The 23,485-nt window shown below is 41.3% G+C and overlaps 1 protein-coding gene across 1 annotated transcript; it reads right to left on the reverse strand.

Moving 5' to 3' along the window:
- Positions 1-10: 10 nt before the first annotated feature.
- On the reverse strand, positions 11-23,081 carry gtf3c1 (general transcription factor IIIC subunit 1). The gene is made up of 39 exons (XM_085409364.1): positions 22,633-23,081; positions 20,778-20,990; positions 19,934-20,110; positions 19,674-19,817; positions 19,310-19,409; positions 19,105-19,228; positions 18,495-18,674; positions 17,565-17,680; positions 16,317-16,369; positions 15,819-16,210; positions 15,626-15,694; positions 14,256-14,493; positions 14,023-14,176; positions 13,800-13,903; positions 12,674-12,765; positions 11,945-12,319; positions 11,655-11,800; positions 10,972-11,069; positions 10,777-10,873; positions 10,383-10,566; positions 10,197-10,293; positions 9,549-9,681; positions 9,371-9,458; positions 9,206-9,267; positions 8,543-8,651; positions 8,318-8,460; positions 8,082-8,224; positions 7,924-8,008; positions 7,718-7,830; positions 7,572-7,631; positions 7,396-7,489; positions 6,702-6,874; positions 5,266-5,874; positions 4,805-4,947; positions 3,800-3,904; positions 3,421-3,710; positions 1,979-2,532; positions 1,709-1,892; positions 11-407 (listed from the first exon to the last, which is right to left on the reverse strand). Exons 1-39 carry the CDS (start codon positions 22,851-22,853, stop codon positions 210-212), a joined length of 6,660 nt encoding a protein of 2,219 aa, XP_085265490.1. The 5' UTR covers positions 22,854-23,081; the 3' UTR covers positions 11-209.
- Positions 23,082-23,485: the final 404 nt, after the last annotated feature.

Below are 23,485 nucleotides of genomic sequence, written 5' to 3' on the forward strand. Positions count from 1 at the left end.
TAAATACAAGTTTTAAGACTTATGGGTTTTTATTAAGAATTATAAGTTAGAGTACACAAAAGCTGAACACAAAAAAAAACTTTCCCAAAAGAAATACAAACAACCTGATCAAATTTTTAAAATATCCTCACTTAGCTCTCAAAGGCTTGATCATTGTGTCAATATTTTCTCAGTCCTTGGAGATCTAAAAGAAGTTTAGCAAACACTTTTCAGGGTATACAACAGTTCCAGGTTCGCTCGTTGGGCAACACTCGACAGAGTCGCAGGCAGCAGCTGATGGTGGGCTCATACATCACTATGTCTGGTTCTCTCTCGCTTTTTCTTTGCTGTGCAGGACGAGTGAACAGTGAGGGTTTAGGACTTTTAGCCAGAGTTTTCTTCGTCACACAGCCCAGTTCGATAAGTGCCTGTGGAAGAGACAAAAAGAGTAAAAACACAACCATAAAAAGGGTCAATTTTTGTCTTTGATGCATTTTGGCTCACGGGTATTCTTAACAAAGTTGCGGAACTTGTCATCTCAAACTTTGAACATGTTTAATATGGGCACATTATCTATAGGACAAAAAATAAGGAAAGACAGCTCTTTTATAGCAATGCTAAAACTGTGACAAGCTAAAGAGTGCTAATGTGTAAAAACTAGTTATCCTGGGATGTACCACGTTTTAAGAATTTCTTCCTTTGCCCTCATCAAACTTGTGGTAACTTTTATAGTTGTCATTTTTCATGTTGTGTATACTGCCCCCCAAAAGTTGGGATGCTGCAATTTACAAATCTCATAAACTACTTCCAGCCAATTAGGTTAATGGGCAACAAGTCAGTAACATGACTGGATAAAAGAAGAGCATCTTAGAGACGCTCAGAGTTTCTCAGAAGTAAGGACAGGAAGAGGTTCACAATCTGCAAAAATAACGGTGTCTACAAATTGTGGAACAATTGAGAATGTTCAGCATCACGTCTTTTTCAGGGAAGATCTTGCATATTTCAGTAAGACACTACACTGCAGACCAGTATGGCTTCATAGCAGAAGAGTCCAAGTGCTGAACTGTCCTGCCTACAACCCAGCCTTCTCAACAACTGAAAACATTTAGAGCATGGAACCAAAAATGCAATAAAAAAAGCCAGGACTGCTGAGCGGCTAGAATCCTCCATCGGACAAGAATGGGAAAACATCCTCTCCCAAAAGTCCAGCAGTCGGTCTCCTCAGACGCTAAACGGCAGCAAACAACTTTTCTGAGACTTGATCTATTTCACAACTTTAAACATTTGATACCTTTTATTGTGTGAATAAAATCTGGGTTTATGAGATTTGCAAATCATTGCTTCCTATTTTTAAAATCACGTTTTACACAGCAATCGTGTTGCGTCTGCTATTCAAAGATACAGGCATATTTTTAACATTTAAGCATGGATTTAGTGCCGCTATAAGGCTGACTGGTTCATTTTCACTACTCTCATCAGTGCACTTGCTCAGCCCAGCAACAAACTGTCACTATAGAAAGCATTTACCTGCTAAAGGAGCTGATAGAGGTCAGAAGGGAGACTGAATATTGGACGTGTATGACCCAAGTGCTCAAATAATGGAAAGTCTATTTTATCTTTAGATCCTTTAGATTTAGATTTCTAGTGTTTGTGTGTATGAAATGTTGATACACTTAAACGAAAAAATAAAAAACTAATAGATGAAGTAACAACTACTAGACTGGAATACCTGCACAAGATCCTGAACTGCCACTGGCTGCAGCAAATCTTTGTAATGCTCTACCAGCGCCTGGTGTGTCAGGCCGGGCTGAGACATGATGTGGTAGAGAACAGCTTCCAGCATGCCCTTACACACCTGCCGGTTCACCTTACCATCAACCAAGCGCCAGGGCCGGCTGATGAAGCTGGTTTCACTGGATGCAAAAAGGAGAGAGATGAAACTTGGAATATTGATGAAGGGAAAAACGAAAACCTTGGTATGATTAAATTTGGTACTCACGCATCAGTATCGGGGCCTGTGGAGGAAGAGCACGCCTCATCGTTGTTCTCATCCTCTTTCCTTCCTCTTCTCAACCTCTGCTCTTTCCTGTTATCTTGTCTTCTCTCTGCGTCCGTCGTCTTCTTCCTTTCTGCAGCCTGTTTTTCCTCCTCCTGTATCTGCTTTCCTCCCTCCTCCTCCAATAACAACAACTGGTCTCCCCTCGATTCATCTGCCCTCTCCATCGGCCGTTCCAGTTGTTCCAGCTGTTTCTCCTCATTTGTTTCTTGGTTACTCGGCACTCCGTCCACATCCTCTTTGTCAGCGACGTCCTCTCTATCCACAGCCAATCTTTTCGCCGGTGGTTCTTCCTTCTCCACTTGGAATTCGCGGCTGCACCGCTTCCGTATAAAGGGGATGGTTTGCTTCTTCTCCAAAAATGGGTGTGACGCAGTGGATGACTGAGACCAGTGCTTGGAGCTGACAGTAAGAAGCCATGGTCCAGCGAGCTTCATGAGCACCCAGCGGACACTGAGACTCCCAACTTTTACCACTTGGCCTTCTTCTTCCAACTCCTAGAACACAAACATGTTGCTATGAGTCACTGCCATTTTTAATACTTTTTACAAGGTGATTCCTCTGTAATTATTGCAGCTTCAGTGTTGTATAACATTTCAACTACATATCAAGAAAATTAGAACAGACTAAAGAAACTGAATGAGCTGCTGTGGCTTTCATCATTGGAAAGAGGTGCGTGATGTAAAGCCTGGCTTAGGCTCCTGTGGGGAATCCTAGTAGAGACATACAACATAACCTATTCCCTACCTACCTAGTGTCTGATGTTATTGCCCACATTTATGCTGGTGCATTATGTGTAATAACCGTGTCCCGGTGCCAGTTTATAGAAGGGGGAAAAAAAAACTTTTTCCCCTCCTGGGTCTCCACTTTTTGTTCCGGTCATTTTTTTTTTTCAGGAAAAACATATTTGCTTCTATTCAGATAGTTTCAACTCGAGGAATTTGCTGGCATTTGGGAATCTTTATATTATACTATGACTACTATTCCTTATACTGAGAGAATGATTGTTATTCTCTCACTAATAAATTCAAAAACTGGTGAAAAAGTAGTGCACAGAATGAACTGATGGTGCTGAACGACATGTAGTTCCATGGGGTTTGCATTTATGACATCGCTACAGTGTAGATTTCCCATTGAAGCACAATGAAAGCAGTAATGCCTAGAATTTTAAAACATCCTGAGGACTTGTCATTTTTCAGTTCCTGCAGTGCAGACACGCAAACAAAGGGAGAAATCCTTAAAGAGTCATAAGAACGATGACGAAGATCCTGTAGCAGGAAATAAATTAAAACGATGCAGAAAACACATCGTAACATAACTTAGACACCAAATCTGTTTTCTTCACCCTTCACATAAGGATGTTGCGTTTAGATTTTGATTTTTACCTCCATGTACTGCTGCAGCTTCCTGCTGCGTCCAGACTGCCGCTCCAGCAGGTTCGCGTGAGCCTCGAGAAAGTCATAAGCATCCCAACCTCTTTCACCAGCTTCATCTAAGCTCCTCATGATCTGAGTGCACGCTTCAATGTCCCGCGGGGTGTATCCCTTTTGATTTACAAAGCGCCTGTAACACTCCTCCACACTGGGTGGAGAAAAGGAGGCTGAACGGACGAAGGAGGTGAGGTTGGAGGGCAGAAGGGATGGACCACATTTTGTCAAGTCCAGAGGTGCAAAGTCTAAAAATGAAGGAAACAGAAAATAAAGGATTTTATACAAACGGAGTCTGGTGTTCAAAAATAAAAGTCTAAAATGCGGTGGCTCTTACTCTCTTCACTGAACAGGCTGTGAGCGGGCGTGTTGCGCAGCTGCAACCTCATAATACACGACTCCATCACAATGCTATCATTGGTGTTTAGGTTGCGCACTTTTACTAGAAAAAGAGAAGAACAAACATAAATAGAAATGCAACATCCTTTAATCTTCTTAACACAGAAAACACCTACAAATTATATTACTAGCAATCAACTGATGCTACTGCAGGACTGCTGCTAATAAACACAATGCTAGCGACTGCTGTCCATGAGTGTGTGAAAGACAGACGGGACCAGCTTTGGCTGGAGGTTGTTTCTCCGAAGATTTTCTAAGAAGATTCTTGATCGAGTTATAATTGTTTACAAAACAATGAAACGGCTCAACGATCACAAAACTTTTCCACCTTTGTGCATAAATTATAAGCCACCTACCTACCTCACCTCTCTTAAGACTTACAGTTAGGCATAGATCATGTGACCCTGAACCCTCCTTTAGTTATACTGTCTTCTTCACTCACTATGTGTTTAGACACCACTCTGTATTTAATCATTTGTTATTATTAATCTCTGATGTGTGTCTTTTTGTCATGTCTTTGTTCCCTCACCCCCAACCAGTCACAGCAGACAGCTGTCCCTCCAACAGACAGCTGTTGTGCTGGAGGCTTCTTCCTGTATAAGGAAGTTTTTCCCTCCCACTGTCGCTAAGTGCTTGCTCATAAATGGTCATTTGAATATTAAGCTTTCTATTTCTATTACTGTCGGGTCTTTACAATAAAGCACAGCGACTGTTGCTCTGATTTGGTGCTATATAAATAAAACAGTTTCTCCAAATATGGCAGGAACTTCACTGAAGAGTGTGTAAACTGTTTTAGAACAAAATGCACTGACATAAACTGCTTGCCACTTGCTACAAAACTGTTTTGGAAGTTTGCTGACAAATTGTTCAATCAATCCAACAAACTTTCCGTTCAATCATCCACCAGGTATTATTACACAGTAAAAGGTTTCTAAAGCTTTACCGATGCCCGGGGTGCAATATCCTCGCATCATTAAGTACTTGGTGTGCGAAGCTTTTTGTGCCTTCACTTGTTGCCTTTTTTTCCCATCGTAATCGTCACCATCATCGTCATCCTCCTCTTCTTCTTCTACTAGTTCTGCCATACTGAAAAGAAAAGATTGTGACTTTTGTAAATCGGGCTACAAATAATTTTTTTATGTTTTCTGTTTGTAAGCTTCATGAGAGCCCACTGTACAGTTCCTTCTAGCTAAAAACGGGATATATCTGTACAATTTAATAATAAAAACTACTTTCTGATTTTGCTTTTACTTCAATGTGTTGTCACTACTACACTTTCAACCTGCTGTTGTTTATTAACACTTCAAGCAACATTTCATGTGTGAAAGATGATGTACATATCTTTGCCTGAGATGCTTTGAAACTGTATAAAAGTCATTACGGTGCTGAATCCTTATGCCTCACCTCTTCACTACATCCTTGTCCACCAGGTTGCTGTCCACCACCACCATCTGTTTAGGTATGGAGGCGTACACATTCAGCAGTCCTAGAGACATCAGGCTGAGCGAGACTAGGCAGGCTCCACCCGGGGACTGGAGAGAGAACTTGAGCATGTCCGACACATCTGGAGGCTCGTCTGAAGCTGGAGGTACCGTGTTTGACGTGGCCGACACTCCTGGAGCCTCTTCACCAGATCCAGATGTGGAGCTGTCGTCAGGCTTTTTCTGCTCGTCCGGCTTGCTCGAAACATCAGTTTTCTCGTTGTTCGTGTCAGCGTCCTTTATACTCTCGTCTCCTTTAATTTCACCTTGGTTGTCATCTCCTTCCTTTGTGGTGACATCTTTTGCCCTTTCCGGCTCACTCGCTGGTCTGTCAGCTTCTTTTCCTCCATGTTCTTTACTTTTGGAGCCTGTTTTTGTCTCCAGCACTTCCTCTCCATTCTGTGACCTGTACTCAGTTTCGTTGTAGAGTGTGATGATGGGCCTGTCATCATGCGTGCCATTGTCAATTAGACTCCTTAAGAAGCGGAAGGAATCGGTGCACAGGGAATGAGGAAAACGCCATGAAAAACACCTATAAGGAAGGAGAGGGAGAGGGGTGGTGAAAAACTTCAGGGGGCAGTAAGTAGTGCAGGAAGAATTCACATACTGGACTACTGGATTTTTATTTTATTTTTATTATTCTGTATCCACCTGTACAGTTTATGGATGCAGCTTATCAACCACGCTTGCTAGCTTTAGGTGAATATCTTGAAGCTTTACCATCTTCACTTGTTTCTAGGAATCCACCATATAATAAAAAGGGCCTGACACCGGACACAACTGGGTAATGAATCACTCTGGATTTCCTGTAAGCAGTCAAATGCAAACAGAAACAAAGGGCTGGAAGCTACGCTGATCCCAGGGGCACCCCTTCCTAAAGGGTACTTACCATAACATAGTGCACATAACTATTTGTCATGAAAGCAGCTTTTGTGTGACAAATTTAAAAAAACCAAAGACGTCCAGGTTTCTAGACGAGTTCTAGCAGTTACAAAAATCACCTATAAGTCCTACTTATGAGTGCTACTTAGGTGAAAGTGGCTACAGCTCTATTCCAGCTAATTAATCAACTCATTCATTCAGACATACAGTACATTTGGAAAGTGTCCATTAGTTATAATGTAGGTTTTTTTTCTTCTTTGTTTTGAATACCTCGCCACTTTTGATGAGCAAACAGTGGAGCAAATAACATGTGGAAGACAGAGGAGGAGCCGTGGGTTACCATGGTAATGAAACAGTTAGTAAAACATTCCCACTCCGTTCTCTGTAGTGCAGGACGTTCACTCCCGACCAGCTACCAGGATCAAGTGTTGTTTCAGTGATGCGTGCGAGCGTATCATTTCTCAATTGGTCGCGTACCTGAAGTAGGACTGGGACAGCTGGTAGGACATGGGCAGGATGGGCAGCGCTCGGTTCTTCTTCGGCCCAAACTGCTGGCTGATACGCCGGCGGTTGACCAGACCCCTCTTCCTGCACTGTATGAAGACTTTGCACAGAAGCTCCTGGTCATACTGACTGTACAAGTGGAAGATCTACGACAGAAGTGAGACAAATAATCAAAGGACTGAGCCTTAAAACATGACACAGATCTACTTATTAAGGGAATTTAATCCTATATAAAGCTTGATTACACTTTTTAATGATTTTTTTGTTTGAAGACATGAATAAAAAAAAACATTCTTTACAGATAAACTTAGTTAACCTCCTAAGACCCGAACTCTTCCAAAGTATGCATTTTTAATTTCTCTTTGATATTTGGGCTGATTGGCACTTGATGAATGTAAAAAACAAAGAATTACCAGATTTTTTTTTTACCTTTTTTTTGTTTCTAAGAAAAATGAGAGCCACATATGAGGATTTTCGTTTAAAATTTCGATAGAACAGTGGCAGTATAATGTCCTTCTAAGTGGATATCAGGCCCTTGTAGAGTAAAATTGAGTATTTTGGTCTAAATAACCCAAAATGTGATGTCCACATATGTGGACGCCAGGTCCTAGGAGGTTAAAGGGAGATTTTATGGAAAAAAAGGACTAAAACTGAAGGTTGGCTGTACCTGAAAGGATCTGGAGGTTTTCATTTGATTGTTGGTCATGGCCAGAGTGCTCTGGATCAAGTTATGTAACACTACAGAATGAATGTCATCTGTGCTGCAGTGGAGACACACAAACAAACAATCACTTACTGCCATAAACATTCATATTCTAATGTAAAAATCTTAGATAACCTTACCTGTTCAAAGTGTCTTTGTATGGGAGCTTTTTCCCGCTGTCTATTGCAGAAACCTTAAACCTGTTTAAAAAAAAAAAACAAACACTTGTTAGCTTTACACTTAGCTACATATTGTATGTCAGCACATCAATCTTCCAGCTTTTTACCTCGAGAAGAGCTGCTGTTTGGTGTCAGGGATGATCAAATCATGAGCATTGACAATTGTGCTGAACTTCTGTCTGAGCAGCCGGATATACTCTGAGAACACTTTGGCACAATCCTAAAAAAGCACAGACAGAAATATTACACTTTCAATTCACTTAAATAAATAAAAATACAGAAAATGGAAATAAAAAGAACGGCAAACACATACCTCTGGTTTTTCGGGATCAGCAGGTTTCTCCTTCTCCAAAAGACTCATCAGCGACTTGTCCTGGTACACTTCAGCCAGGCAGATCCTGCAGCAAAATTCCACGAGTTTCACGAATGACTGGATTTAAAAGTATGTGTTTCTTTGCTATCTGCACTCACCTGTAGTTCAGAAGTGTCTGAGGATTTTTCAGGATGTATCTTGAGCGACGTCCAACGGCAACTGACGTTTTATCCGATGATATCTCAAACTCTGCGTGGAGCAGGTCTCTCACCACGCAGTGAGGTACAAACTGCCTTTTTAACTGCAACACATGACGTAACGTGCAGCACGTTTTGGAGGAAGTACGTGCGAGAAGCTGTAAAATTTAAAAAGATGATTGAATTTCTGTGCGTACCTTGCTGTTGAGCAGGTCTGCAGCCACACAGCAGAGCATCACCAGTGAGTCTTCCTGTACAGTCCAGTTGACTCTTTGTCTGGTCATCCGTTTCAAAGCCTGGTGGTCCGTCTCATCGTGTGCAGGAGTGCGTTTCTTGGGCTCTTTGATTATGAAAACACGTGTTTTTCCTCACATCCAGCAGACACATGCATTCATTTTTAGGTTAAGATGGACACTTTGTACCTTTTTTCTTCTTGCGTGGAACTTTGACAACATCTTTCTTGGTTCTCTTCCTCTTCTGCCCCTTTCCTCCAACCACCCGCTGGTTTCTGGATGCTGGTTCTATTCCCACCTGGTTATCAGTGAATAAGAATACAAACAATAACCTCTAGACAGTCTAAATAGATGTCTTTGAGCACTGACCAGTAATTAAATAAAAAGAAACAACACCATTACTGCCTTTGGATAGTTACAATACTGGACAAAGAATGAGCAGGTAAATAATTATGTTGTTTATTATATAATAAAGGCCCACATTATGATTGTACTCTCAATTTGAGCTTAATTAAACATACCTGCTTAAAAGCTTCTTCCACAAAGTTAGAATTATTAGTTTCTGTTAGCGTTGTGACGTACTAGATTATTAGACCAAATGTTGCACTGCTGCAACAGCGTTTCTATTCTTCTGCACATCCCATTACTATTAAGACGTGGCTGAAGACCAGAAACACCCCCACTGTTCAACAGCTTCCTCAAATTGTATGTCGGAAAAGAAAACCTCTGAACATTGTTCATTTTCTGCAGGCAGGATTTAATGCAGGGCTGTTGAGTAGCTTTGAACTTATTTAATAGACATAACAAACTGGAAGATGAGCATATGTTAGAGTTAGATAGAAAATCCCATACCTGAACTTTTTCTGCCCTCGCTGGCCGCTTGGATGTGACATAACGCGGTGTCGCTGTACCTCCTGTTGTAGAGATTTGTGGTTAATATAAATGTTAAAAGCTCCAGGAGCAGATGTGACATAGCTGATCACATGAAGTGGACAAAAGAAGAAAAAAAAAACTCACCAGCTTTAAGCGCAAATCTGAGAGCATCTTTACTCAGGAGGCTCTTTAGTCTGGTTTTGTTGTCCTGTGCCTCTAAACCAGATTGCCTCTTAAAAACAAAAAAAACCCCAATATGTCAAAAATGCCAGCATGCATTCAACATGCACATGACTGTCTGTATTGCATACTGTGTTTGTACCATGTTAACAGAAAGCAGCTGATTGGTCCAAAACCAGTTGCGTTTAAGATGACCAAAAAATTCAGAGTCCAGTCCTCCTGCTCCTTTACCGTCTCCTGGTATCAATCCGTCATCACACACTTCAGTACTGCCCCTGTGTGTGTTTGACAGATGCACATTCATCAGCGTGACTTTAAAACACTGTGTATGAAAGGTTTCTGTGCTACTGTAGTACTGTAACTGCTCGAGTTAGTCAGCTTTAATTGAAAATGAGAAATGGAAGAAAAGAAGCACAGTGAATAAGAACCCAGCCACACAGAAAAATGGGTGCTCTCTGACTGGCTGACAAGTGGCTGCCGGGAGTCGCTAGTGTGAAGCTGGTTGTAAAGTGGTATACGGTTGTTAGCAGCTCAATAGTTTGCATGGAAGCTGCCAACTTGTCTGCAAACACTCGCAAACTACTCACCAAGTAGTGAAGTAAAACTACATTTCTTTTGCCTTCAAAGTTGGCTGCTGTGGTAAGGCACAACTTTTACTTTAATAAGTCACAATGCGATTTATGATGCAGCACCCTCTTTAAAACCGATTTCACTCGGCGACAGCCAGGAACCTTCATATCGTTTTTTTCCTCCCTTGCAGCCAGAGGGAGAGAAATCATTACACACGTACTTTAGCAGGTACGCCATTCCTGCGAAAACGTGGCGTTCTTGCACAAAAGAAGGAGTCGTTTCCTCATCAGTGGTGTTCCTCTTACAACGAACTACCCCTAAAAAGAACATTTTCAAACAGGGACATATTATTATTTGAATAATTGCCAGAGCAGTGCGTGCGTTTTATGGTCATGTATGTACGTACCCAGTGGTGTGTTGAGGCAGACGCACATCAGGTCAAACCAGTACTTTTCCAGGTCATCAGCAGTGTTGAAGACGTAAGGGCGCCTTTCAAACGGTTTTTCAAGGCACTCTGTGACCAGCCAGTAGTGAGGCTCGGTGTTGGTGGTGTCAACAATAGTAGCATTACGTTTAAGATACACAAACACCTGGATGATTGAATGGATAAAGACATATTAGTGCATAAAAATGCTCCTGAGCAGCTACATTTACAGTCATTGATAAGTAAGATTTTTGTGAAGATCAAGCAATTTTTACAACCTTAGAAAAAACCTTAAAAATCAAAAACATGTGCTTGTATTCCTTTTAATAGTCCTCGTACGCTTACACGTACTTTACTGTTTTAAGGTTTTGTGTACCTGGTCTTTCTCCATGAACTTCTCAATTGGACCAAACTGCAGAAGACCCATGTAGACCAACTTTAGCAGGTTTTCATGAAATACAAAGATGTACTTCCTAAAATAAAAAAATAAAAAATAAAAAAAATAGTCCATAAATGCTCACTTTCAGGTCCCAGATGTGGCGTGTTACCGAGAGGACAGAATGAAAATCACCGTTTATAAAGCAGCCGTCTTCTCATTCGTGCAGGCAGCGCTCTCACCAGATGATGTTGCTTTACAGGATCATTGAGATATTCCTCCAGTCCTTCCACCTGTGGGCACAAGTTAGCAGTGTTAACTCAAAAGAATGGGTCGTTCTAAAGAGCTCACTGAATTTATGCATGGCACTGTAGTGGTACAAGTGTATTTAGGAGCACAGCATCTCAGCCATGAAGCAGCAGACCACATAAAGTCCCAAACTGGAGTTTAGCCAAGTGCTGAGATGCACAGTGTGTAAACATCACCAGCACTCTGCAGACTCAGTAAGCGCAGAGCTCCAACCCTCCTCTGGCATTAACATCAGCACAAGAACTATACTACCGTCCATATAGTGCATCTCAAAAAACAATAACAGGGCTGATGTTTGCCACTTGAAACTCAGAGAAAACTGAAAGACGGATGCTTTTAAAATATGTGAGCACATTTTTTAGTATTTACACAGTATTAAGGTAACTGATCCACAAATACCTAAACATTGCACTACATCTGCTACAAAATGAGTTCAAACTGAGAAAATCTGCACATATCTGCCACAAAGTTGACCCGTTCATCTTTTCAGAGAAAACATATTTTCCACTCCACACTAGCCAATGAACTGCATGGCCTTTTTTCCCCCAAAAACAAAGCTTCACACTCACCTTATAAGTAACTTGAATAATTTGCACAAAAACAGAAAGAGGCAAACAGAGGAGCAGGTCGCCCACCATCGCCCAGCCGCTGCTGTACTCCTCGTGAACACGGACAGGAGGGATGAATCTCTTCCAGGAGTCTTCATCGAGATAGACTATCAGTGTCACACAGGAAATAAAAAAGGGGAACCAAGAACATTAGCTGGGAAAATGCAAAACTTCCACACCCCTGTAGACAGAAACAAGCAATCCAAATTACATTTTCATTAGAAATGCAAGTATACATGAGGCTGTCTCACCTTTCATGTCAGACTGAGAGTAACTATCTTTTTGCTCCTCTCCTTCATCACCAGATGCCACTTCCATGTTAGATAAGCTGGAGTCTGCACTTTTCCGGCCGTCACATCCGGTGCCAACACTGTCAGACAACGGTGTTGGTCTGTCTGCAGGTGTAGAGCTTTCTGCTTCTTTCAGATCCTGTTGTGCTTTGCTGTCTGCGGGTTTGGCAGCAGGATCGGAGCCGTCTGCGCCGCTTGATGATTGACTGGTTGAATCAGAGCTGCTACAGTTGTGTCGGAGCGGATGCCCATAGATCAGGTACCAGAGGAAGGTATGCATCATGCGTAGACGATGCATTTTAGGCTGGAAGCCATAAGTCTTACTCAACCCTGGAACTATTTAAAAATAATAATAATAATAAAAAAGTGAGTCAAACATTTACTGGAGACAGATTTGATTTAGTATACACAACAGCATGATCTTAGCACGCCTGCTCAATTTACTGAATTTAAAAATGCTTTTAGTCTCTTCTTATTTTTGACCATCTGATGACCATCATTCACTTGTTAGAAGAGTATTAAGGAAATCATGAAAATAATGTTTATTCTGCCAGTTTGATATAGAGCTTGAATCACATGATTGACCCACTGGGAGAAACTATTCGTTTTTGCTCATTTCTGTTCTTGGGAATAGAAATCTGTGGGAAATTAAAGTTGTCTTTTTGTTGTGGTATAAAATCAAAAAACAACCTCTTGTGGGCTTGAAGTCCGGGTCATCATCGATAATTGCTTTCTTTTTGTCAGCCTCCTTCTCTTGTTCTCTGGCTCTGTCTTCAGCATGGCTGAGGGACAGAAGAAGAATACCGGGGGCACAACAGGCATAAGCCAGTGAAACACAGAAGACAACACAGAAGTTCACATTCTGGTATAGAAAGATCTGAATACATAAACACAGCAATCAGGCAGGCCGAGTGATCATTACCAAGATCAGAAGTCCATTTAAATCTCTTCACATGTCAACAAACACCAGGTAACAGTAAAGGCACTGAGTACTGTGCAAAAGTCTTAAGTGAGACGATATTTCTTTGCATTTTGCTTCCATTGTTCTCCAGACTTTCTGAATATGGTAAAATGGATCTTTCAAAGTTTTCCTTTAGACATTGGCTGCCTTTTTGCTCATTTACTCTTAACACTCAAGGATAAACAAGGCATCAAACTCAAGGGATGAACCTGTGTTGTGTCTACACATAACAGATAAAATTGGTTCTTTGCTAATTTAAGTTATATTTAGACAAAAAACACAATTTCTTTTTTAGTTGTATCTATGGGAAACACCACTTTCCTCAGTTTCACAGCCATTAAATGGTGTTTTTGAGAGTCACCTTGTAGAGTGTTAGCTGAAAATACCTCGGCTTGGTGTGCAGCATGTCCTAAAATAATTTTTAAAAAATGGACAAGTGGAGGACAAAAGAAAAATGAGGGTTACCCCAAGTAGACGTTTAAGGGGGAAAAGGTCAAAGGGAAAAGGCGGGAAGACTAAGATATGCCAAATTACACACGAACTGGACTGAGAATCAGTGGCAACAGGTCTGATGGAGTGATGGATCTAAATTTAACATTTTTTGAGGCAGCATTTGAGCCTGTGGTGATGGGGATCTCTTCAAAATTGCTGGACTAATGATCAGTGATCATCCAATCTCATCATTGTTCAGAAACACACTGACACCTGTTTTAATAAAGCACTGCCACTACTTTCCATTTTCCTAGTAAAATATTTTTTTAAAATGGAGGGGTCACGTAAGACATTAGGACAGCTCAAACATCCTGTTGTTTTTGTTTTTTTAAAAATGTGACTTATCTTTGATTATGTGCTCACCGTAACACTGCTGAAGAGCTGGAAATTCTGAATCGGACCTGCTCAATAACCTGTTTGACTCGGTCATTGTTGGGCTGAATGGACGGATGAACAATCATTTCAACCTACAGGTGCAACAACAGACACACACATCAGGCAGACAGAGGAGACTTTATATATGACTCCATAAAACTCCCATCTTGCCTGTATAGAAAGGCAGAGCAGATGTGATGTGTTCACGTACCTTCCTTGTCATCCCATCCTGTACAACAGTGGTCGTGTATATTTTAAGCAAGCCTTCTCTAGCGAGACAGTGGACGAGACGTACGATAGTCTTCTTGCAGCACTTTGAACTGACACCGTCCTGTTTCTCATCATCATTGATCATCTTCTGCAGCCTGTGGAAAGCACAGCACGCTCTTACCGTGCATCAAAAACACTTTGAACTTGAACTATTGCCATTTCAGACAAACTTACTGGAAAAGACCTTCTATGATTCTTAAGTTGCAGACAGCCTCAACTATCAAGTTCTTCCTCCTTAGCAGGCGGTACGTCTCGTGAGACCTCTCCCGAGTTACGCTGGCTTTTTTTGGAGAGGGAATACTTTTAACGACCACTGTGATGGGTGCCGCATTATCAGCTGCATTTGGTGTCTCACTTTGATGCAAAGAGCTGGCATCAGTTGAACTGGTTTCTTCCTTTTCCTCAACCGGAGCTTTGTAGGAGAGAAAGGAAATTTCACGGGCACATAATGCACATCATCATCATCCCAAAGAAAACTATCAAAGTTATTTCAGTAACAAACAAAGAAAAGCCATAAAAGGAGAAATTACAATTTGGCAGATGTTTGGTTTTTTAGGGCTATAAATAAACTGGTGGCACTTTTCTTTGTTAGCTAGGTTTCTGCACCAATTGTCCAAAGCGCACCTGAGCAGGACTTTCTGAATCACCCAACAAAAAAATTCCTTAGGCTGGTTTTAAAGCCCAACCTCACATGTAAATAGAAAATACTTGAAAAATGTCCTGAACTAACAGTTGGTGACCCCAGCTGTCTCCATGTGTGTTGAACATTAATCCACGTCTGCACTCAGAGAATGTGTTTCTCCTGCTTTTGACACTACGCCATCAGATGCATATTTTTACACTTTCATAACTGTGACTACATTTCTCTATAAGGAATGTTGTAATTATGCATACATAAGCACATTGAAAATAAATGCATTATAATAGCAGGAGCACAGAAGAGCCCAAACAATTTCTTAAAACTGGATCACCTGACTGCACCTTCTGTCACCTTCTTTCAGCTTTATAGTGAAATTCTGCTTCTGCTTTAACGTCTACAAACTTTTTTCATCTATACTGTTATTCTTTATTGATTTCATCGCCACCCTGTGGCTCATTTGGAACAATCTCAGACCGCTTTACCTGGATTTGGGGAACAAAATCAATCAAACAAAAAACCCTGGTAAAATCCACTTTAGGCTTCAGTCTTCAGTCTGCTTGTTAGCAGATCACCATGTTTGCTATAATTTCCAATTACAGATGCTTGTTGAGTTTGTGTTTGCAGACAAGTCAGCGTCTTCCACGGAAACTAGTGGAGAAACCTGCTAACAATCAAAGTGATCGCAAGGAGGTGTGACCAGTGGTTGCCAGTAACTATACGCAGACAGCAAAGCAAATCTAAATCGAAATGAATATTTACTCGATGTTTTAAGTTTTAATTCAAATGCACGCGTTTGTAAATAAGTATTAGTTTGATCTTTCTCCAACTAGAAAATATACAAAAACATTTTTTACTTTATTTTAATCTACAGCCAGAGCTCTTCAGGTTAAAATGTGGGAATTACCTGTCACAGCACCAGACACCGAGTCGGGTGTCCCGTGAGTCGCAGGTTTGCTGCACACTGAAGTTTCACCTGAGAGGTTCCAAAAAAAAAAAAAAAAAACAACTCATCAACATTAAGAGGTTATGATGTGGATTTTACCTTATAGAGATTTAGTATCTATTCTGAAATCAGCAAAGGTGTAATGACTGCTCACACTCAGCTGGTGCACTCTGCATGACAGGAACGTCAGGCTGAGTGTGCTCTGCTGTCATGCTGCCATTTTCCCCTGTTGTCTTTCTCCTGGCTCCTGAGTTTTCCCTCACTTTACTTTCATTTCCATCCAGCCCTTCCTCTCTTGAATTTCCTTTCCCGTCTTCAGATGTCTGCCCCCCTTCCTCTGCCTCTTTGCTTCTTCCCTTAACTTCTTTTTTATTCTTCTTGGCTTCAGGAGTTCTGGAGCTTCCTTTCACTGGCGCCTTTGACGATGACGGCGTTTTAGGGGAGGTCGGTTCTGCACTTGACGTTTGAGGTGCGGAAGAAAAGAGCAGCATCTGCCGCTCCTGCTCTTTAGCAAACAGCTGGAGTTGATTGCTACTGCCGACACACCTGCCAAAAGATGTGAGCAAAAGATATTTTTAACGGCAGGATTTAGTGCAAAGTGGCGCGAAAATAAGAATTTAAAGGTATAATTTATGCATTTAGGGTTACAAACTTATGGCTGATGAATTTTGTAGTCCTCTGCCGACCCTCATCTTCCATGAATCCCTACAGAGCGAGGCACACACACACACACACACACAAGTGAAAAACAGAAATTTACAATGTAAAACAAAACTAAGCAACACTAAACGACCCACTGCTTTGGTAGATTGCTGCGGCATATCATTTCCTGGTATGAAAAGTCAAGACAATGCTGAAGTGCCGGCTTATAGATCTATGACCTCATTAAACAATTTCCTGATGAGTTTATGATCGCAGTCAGTACTTGCAAGTTTTATTGAAAACAACGCGATATTCAGTTTGTAATTTTTGTTCCTCGTTTGAATCAAGAATGAGATCATGGATACCAGTGGCAGAAAAGAGTTTTCTCCAGTGGGTGGCTGTCCTCTGACTCAGAGACAGGGTGGGGCATCATTCGAAAAGGGCTCAGAGCAGCTGCTACTCTTTGGATGACAAGCAGAAATGATCCTGGGCTGGCAGTTGTGATGTCAGGTTTGGCATTTGCCGTTCATGAGGGCGAGAAGAGCTGATATAAAAAGGTTGTAACCGATAATTTCGGCTGCTCCCAAGGAGTTGCTTCAGAACATGGACCTGCATATTTAATTTGGCACAGATTTTACAGCCCAGGGTGGGTTCCTAATGCCTGTGCTTCCTCTCACTTGTGAACCGACGACCTTTCGCGTGTCAGAGAAACAACGGCAGAAGAATTAGAGGTTAAGCAGGGACATTTCTAGCACCATAAATATATACATTTTTAAAAATAAATAAAAACTGTATCAATCTATCAAGCAGATAATAATAAGGGCAATTAGAAACTGCTGATGGCACTAAAGGCCAAATCAGAGAGCACCAGAGGCAAGATTAGGTGCAGAATTTTGGGAAAACTTGGGGATTTACAGTTTGTAGCTCACCACAAATAAAAAAATAATACCAATAAAAAGGAAAAAAAAATTCCATTTAAATAAATATGCAATCCTCCAATTTGACACCAAATAAACTTTCAAGTGGGTATCTGATCGTCAGCACATGTGCCATTAATAATAGCGTTAGGAAGGACGTTGTTTGTGGCGGCTGACCTCTGGTCGTGTGGGTGGGAAGCCGAAACACATCTGACAATTGAGTATACCTCCAAATAAGCTATCCTGGTCATCAGTACTGCTTTTTCTATTTTTAGCCTCGATCTTTTTTTAAGAGAAGGGCAAAAAGAAAGAAAGAATAAAAGCATGTGCCCAGACGTCACCTTGATCAACCCATCTTTCTCTAGCCTTCGCCAGAGCATGCGAGCTTCCAATTTGCTGACGTTCAGTCTGAATGCAATATCACGCTGGGGGATGCCCTTAGTGCCAGAGGATAGTACTGCATTACAAGAGAAAAAAGACAAAAGGCTACAGTTAACACAACACTCGAGTGTTCAGCTGATTACGAGCAAGACAAACAACTTCCTGTGAGACTGAACAGAAACAAAGTGATTTGAAGGTAAAATGCAGCCTTCATTAGAGAGTGCAGAGAACTGCAGTCTGTTATTAACTGTCCTGCTGCACTTTCTTGAGTTATGAGGACTAGTGATGAACTTCAGAAACAACAATATTTGTTGCCTTATTTACACCTCACTGTCTTCATGGAAAGAGATGACATAAGAATGATATTGTACATTTCACGAGAAGATTACGCTTTAGCACAAAATCAAACTATTAATAACAAATTAAGTAGTAACAATTTATAATGTAAGGAAAAAGGCCTGAAGGAGAATTAGTCCTCTGCAGCTTTGGACACTGAAAGCATGGTTCAATGTGGTGAATGTCACCATGGAAACCGAGGTTTCAATCCCCCGTAAAAATTAAATCTTATTTTATCGCAGAAACCTTAAAAAAATTTAAAAAATTTAAAAAAAAGAACTTCGCAAAGAAGGAAGGCAATATTAAATATTGCATGAGATTTTAACTGTTGTAGTAAAATCAACGAGTTAAAAAGAGCTAAATGGGGTAAAAGCCCTTTGCTGTTGGCTCAGTACAGCTGTGATCACGCTCAAACATCTGCACCTTCATGCAACGGTTTGGAGCACAGACAGAAAAATATCGCTGTGTTTATGGAAGTGTTAGCTTTCACCAGTAAAAGCATCAAGACTTCATTTTTCTTTTGTTTCTTAACTTAAGGAAAAGATCAAACATACTGATGTGATAGGCCTGTGTTAACAGGTCCTTCTCCATGATCCGGCCCTCTGTAAGCAAACCCCCTCTTCCTGCTCCACCATCATCATCCTCGTCTTCATCGTCATCGTCATCTTCCTCAGCCACACCCTTCTTTATGTATGGCTTTAACAGCCTCACACAGCGAACAGTCACTTTGGAGCCTGAGAAATAAGTAAAGCAGTGTACTCTTTTATGTTTAAATTTTAGTAACGCACCAACAAAAACTAATTTCGAATACTCCAAAATCACTTCTTCATGGCTCTTTACTTTAGAAAGTCAAGCAGTGACAGAGTTGTTTTTTACCTCACCACTAAACATGGAATGACGACTTTTGCCAGGCACTGAAGGCCAGGCAAAAACGTGTGCATATACATCAAAATATTTGAGAAACTAAACACACAGAAGCAGCAACTCTGTAAACTGCACATGAAGGACAAATAAGACGTTGATTATATCAAGAAGCAGTTGAGTCATAAGCAATTTGTGTCTGATTTCTTGTCTTTCTGATAGGTCATTAATATCCAAATCAAGCATATGTTGTGGTGCACTCATGCACTGTGAGGCTTATGTGGTTTTTCAGTGTTGCATTACCATTTTTGTTGGTGCGGGGTCCAGCGCTGGGGTCCAACTCCTCCAAAGGGAATCGGCAAAACTCGATCAACTTGGACGCTCGCATGTACTTGAATAGACGCAAGTAAGTCCTGTCGTCCACGTTCTACGAGAAAAACAGACAACTTTCTACCACAAGCAGAAAGCTAGACAGACAGGGGCGACAGAAACTTAGAGGGATACTCACAACAAGCTGTTCTCTGAGCATGATGACTGTGGAAAACTGATTCGGACACTGCTGGAGAAAGTTGGACGTGACTTCCATCAGTATATCATACTTGGTCCTCCTGAAAGACAAAAACAGGAAGCAGATGTGATAAAGCCAACACACAGATGGATGCACCTAAATTTTAAAGCTGCAAAAACCGTGCACAGATTTAGGTGGTATCTTTATTGCAGAGGTGACGTGCATAAGACAGACTCTCAACTGAGGGTCCAAGGACAGACCATGTTTTATTTCATGCTTTTCTTTTTCACTGATGATGCTAAACCAACCATTCCCGTTTCTGCTTTTGATGAGATAAAATGTGAAACACAGAGCACAAACATACCTGTTTACATGGAAGCGTTTGAGCAGCAGAAGGATGGAGTGCTGCTGCTGTCCGGTCTTCATTCGCCTGACGTAGGACTGCATGGTGACCAACTGGTATCGGACAAGAGACTTTCTGAAGTAGTGAAACTTTCGGGCATCCACCCTGCTCAAACACAACACTGACTGTTAGAAGGAGGACACCTGAGTGCAAGCCGGTCTGTAAAGGAAACACAGAACAGTGATGGAACCGTGCGAAAGGTGGGTTTAAGTGTCTCCTACTTGAAAGAGCCTCCATGTAGATCCCTCTGCAGCTCCCCTTGCCATCGTGCTCGGCCCACTCTCTCCAGCACGCAGTAAGAGTCGCTGCCGAGTTTTACATCAGGATCGCTCTCACTGCCAATCAGGGCACGATATCGCAGACACTGTGATGCCACGACAACCAGCTTTCTCCCGTATCTTAGAAGGAAGAGAGAGAGAAGAGGAGAATATGTTACTGAAAGACTTTGAAAGCACAATAAAGGACAAATACATCTGCTAATTCCACAGAGCATGTTAATCATCACGGGGGGGGGGGGGGGGGGTATGAAACATCCAACATCCCTCACTAAAAATCTCACCATCCTGCATAGATAGTTTCATGGTTAACACGAGCAGCTTTCATAAACACTATTTTAAAAATTGCATTTTATTGATGTTTTGTAGGCATAACCATGTGTTGCTAACTTTTCTGCCACTTAGGTCCTGTCTGCAACCATCTAGCAACCACCAGTCATCTGGAAAAATTTGTATTCTCCAACAGGTTGGGAGTGGTTGCTGCAGGAAAATCATTGCCAATGTCCCAGTCATGCAGGCCTGCAGACCAGTTGTTGCCCCTATGGCAACCACTTGTCACTAGGAAATCTAATAGCAACCAAAACAATCAATAGGAGGTTTTTGAAACAGCACCTCTGATGTCACACAACGCCAACCACTAGCAACCGGTATTATTAATCACATCCAATATAGCAGGCAACTCTGAAGCACTGTGCATGTGACATTGTATGAGAAATCTTCAATAAGCAGCATATTTAATCAGATTTAATTCCAGGTAGGGTTTTGTCAGTATCAGCGCATCTCTACAAACCTTTCCAAAGCCTCGCTCAAGCTGACCAATGGGGTCAGCGGGGACTTGGAGCGGACTTGCTTTGTGACGTCTTTCCTCGTTTTGAAGAAGGCACACGAGCCCTGAATCCCATCCTTGTTTTCTGGGACAACGTCGATGGGGTAGATGTCTTTGGGAGTGTCCGTAAAGCTGTCAGTCACTTCGATGCCTGTCTCTGCATCAATGTCCTTAAACCTGAAAGAAACAAGAGCAACTCCAAACATAAGGAGATGGCAAAATAACACATTTATTGCATTAAATTTCAATGGTAAACTTGACCCTGAAAGAAAAATGCTCTTAGAACTACTACTACCTCTACAAACTAGGGTGTAATATTAATAACTATCAATATTTACACTAATAAAAACAAAAGAATTCACTTCTGTTCAACCAGAAGAGCATTAGGAAAGTCCAAAACTTTTGTTAGGATGTCCACAAAAAGAGTTTACATCAGAGTTGTCAAACAAAAGGCTCGAGGACCAGAATAGGCCCACAAAAGATTCAAATTTGGCCCACTGGACATCTTCAAAGCAGGGAAGGCATAAACCTTGGATGTTTTGAGTTTTACAGGTTTTCCTACTGATAATCACCTTCACCATGGAAATTCATACAGCACCGAGGTAAATAAGAAACAGATGAATGAAGAACAGAAAGTTCTTGTTTTAAAACTAATGCAGAAATGTATTATTTCTACAGTAGGTTCACAGTTCAAGAAAGAAAGAAAGAAAGAAAGAAAGAAAGAAAGAAAGAAAGAAAAGACATTCTGTCAATTAACAACAATTTTCCATGTTATACATCTTTCGCCATCTTACAATGCTGTGATTGCAGCCATTCCCCAACTCTCTGTGAATGGTACTCATGGCCATTGATCAGTGGTCTTTGATCAGTGGGTTTTGATCAATGGGTTTTGGTCAGTGGTTGTTGATCAATGGTCATGAGAATTTGCATAATTGTGATTAAGGAACTGACCTCCCAGCCCATCGTTCCTTCAGTGGGCTGGTTTCAGTCATTATGCAAATGTACTGTTTATAAGATTGGGGAAACCTGCAGTCAGCTGAGACTGAAGAAGTCACTGGATGAGTGACGAAACGTTTCTCCCAGAAAACGCTACGTCCAGATGAACAGAATCAACTTTTGTTATAATTACAGGACAGCCTGTGCAATTAATTTCTTACAATGAAGGAAAACTGAGTTATACTGTTCAAATTGCACTTTTGTTCTTATATTAAGATATCTCAGGGATTAAATGTGTAATTACACTTCTTTACAACAACAGAAAAAAGAATTTCACTGCTTCGGCTCACTTAAGATCAGCATGGATTGGATGCGATCAATGGTGCAAAATGACTTTAACATTCCTGGTCTACTTGCTTTTAGGTAAAGGGCGCACAGCTAAATGTTGTTTTTAAAGGATCAGTCCATTACCACCAGTGCTATCCAGCTGATGTTTCAGGTCACTAAAATCTCAGGAGTCACTGATGAGGTTAAGATGACTAATCTTTTTCTTTTGGTCGAACAAAAGAAATCAATGGAGGATGACAACAAAGGTTTGAGAAATTTACAGTGGGAGATTTTCTAACACAGATGCACACAGAGGATTATTAAGTGCATCACAATCTGGTTTACTGCAGGGTTTAAGATGGAGTACATAAAGTGCAAGAGTGTTAAAGTGTAGGAAAACAACAGCCCCACTCAGAAAATAATTGTTCCGCCTGTCTGTGAACCATCGTGACAAATCTGAGGATTGATTTACTTGTTGTGTGGAAGCCTGCCGTTTGTTTTAACTGTGTTAAAACTGTGAGATTCCTTATGATATCTGTGAGGATGAGAACGTCACCTGTCGGTCAGCACGACATCGTCTCTCTCCTCCGGGAGCTCGTAAAACAACAGGTCGCTGTTGATGACCAGTGACTTCCAGATGAACTCCTTGGTGCAGTCGTCGAGCTTGAGGGGAAACCCGGGCTGCCTGTCTTCCAGTCGTATCCACAAAGTCGGAATGGTTATCCCGTCCAGCCCTTCCAGAGCCACTTCATCCACAACTATACTCAGCAGATCCATTCCGTGCTATTGGCTAGCTAACATGCTAGCTCACCGGCAACTATCCTGCAGTCTGTGCGCGCGCTATAGACTCGTAAAGTCACGGGATGTGACCGGAGAGCTCGCGGGCTCAGATATCTGTGTTAGTGGCAGAATAAATAAAAAGATTGATTTAGAAAGCATTACTTCTTACTTCTACTACGTCTTCCAGATACTTTGTGTCCGTGTACGTTCCTGCGTCATATTTAAACTTTGACCTCACGTTGCGTGATTAGTTGGGGGAAAATGAAATCCACCAGGGGGCGTACAGGTACACTTTCTGAATGAGCTTCATCGACGCACTGGCATATTTTGAAAAAAAATTTTTAAAATAGAATAACTCGAAAACATATTTGCTTTACAGGAAAGTGAAAATTTTACAATTATGTTCCCATTTAAAAATTATTCTGGTTTTATGTTGAGCCCTGGCATTATATTCCCCCCGCCGCCTTTTTAAGTACTGGTGCTAGTAAATTTTGAGGTATATTGTATATTAGCCATAATTGAACCTATATTGTCCTCTCACCCAGTTGGACAGTTTCCAGATTTGAACGCCTTGAAACAAATTTCTGCCTGCTTCACAACCCTTCCCAGCGGATGTCTGCATATTAATC

The sequence above is a fragment of the Rhamphochromis longiceps genome, linkage group LG6 (genome assembly GCF_057381845.1).
Source record: "Rhamphochromis longiceps isolate RC_006_pf linkage group LG6, R_longiceps_female_GT1.1, whole genome shotgun sequence".
NCBI lineage: Eukaryota > Metazoa > Chordata > Actinopteri > Cichliformes > Cichlidae > Rhamphochromis > Rhamphochromis longiceps.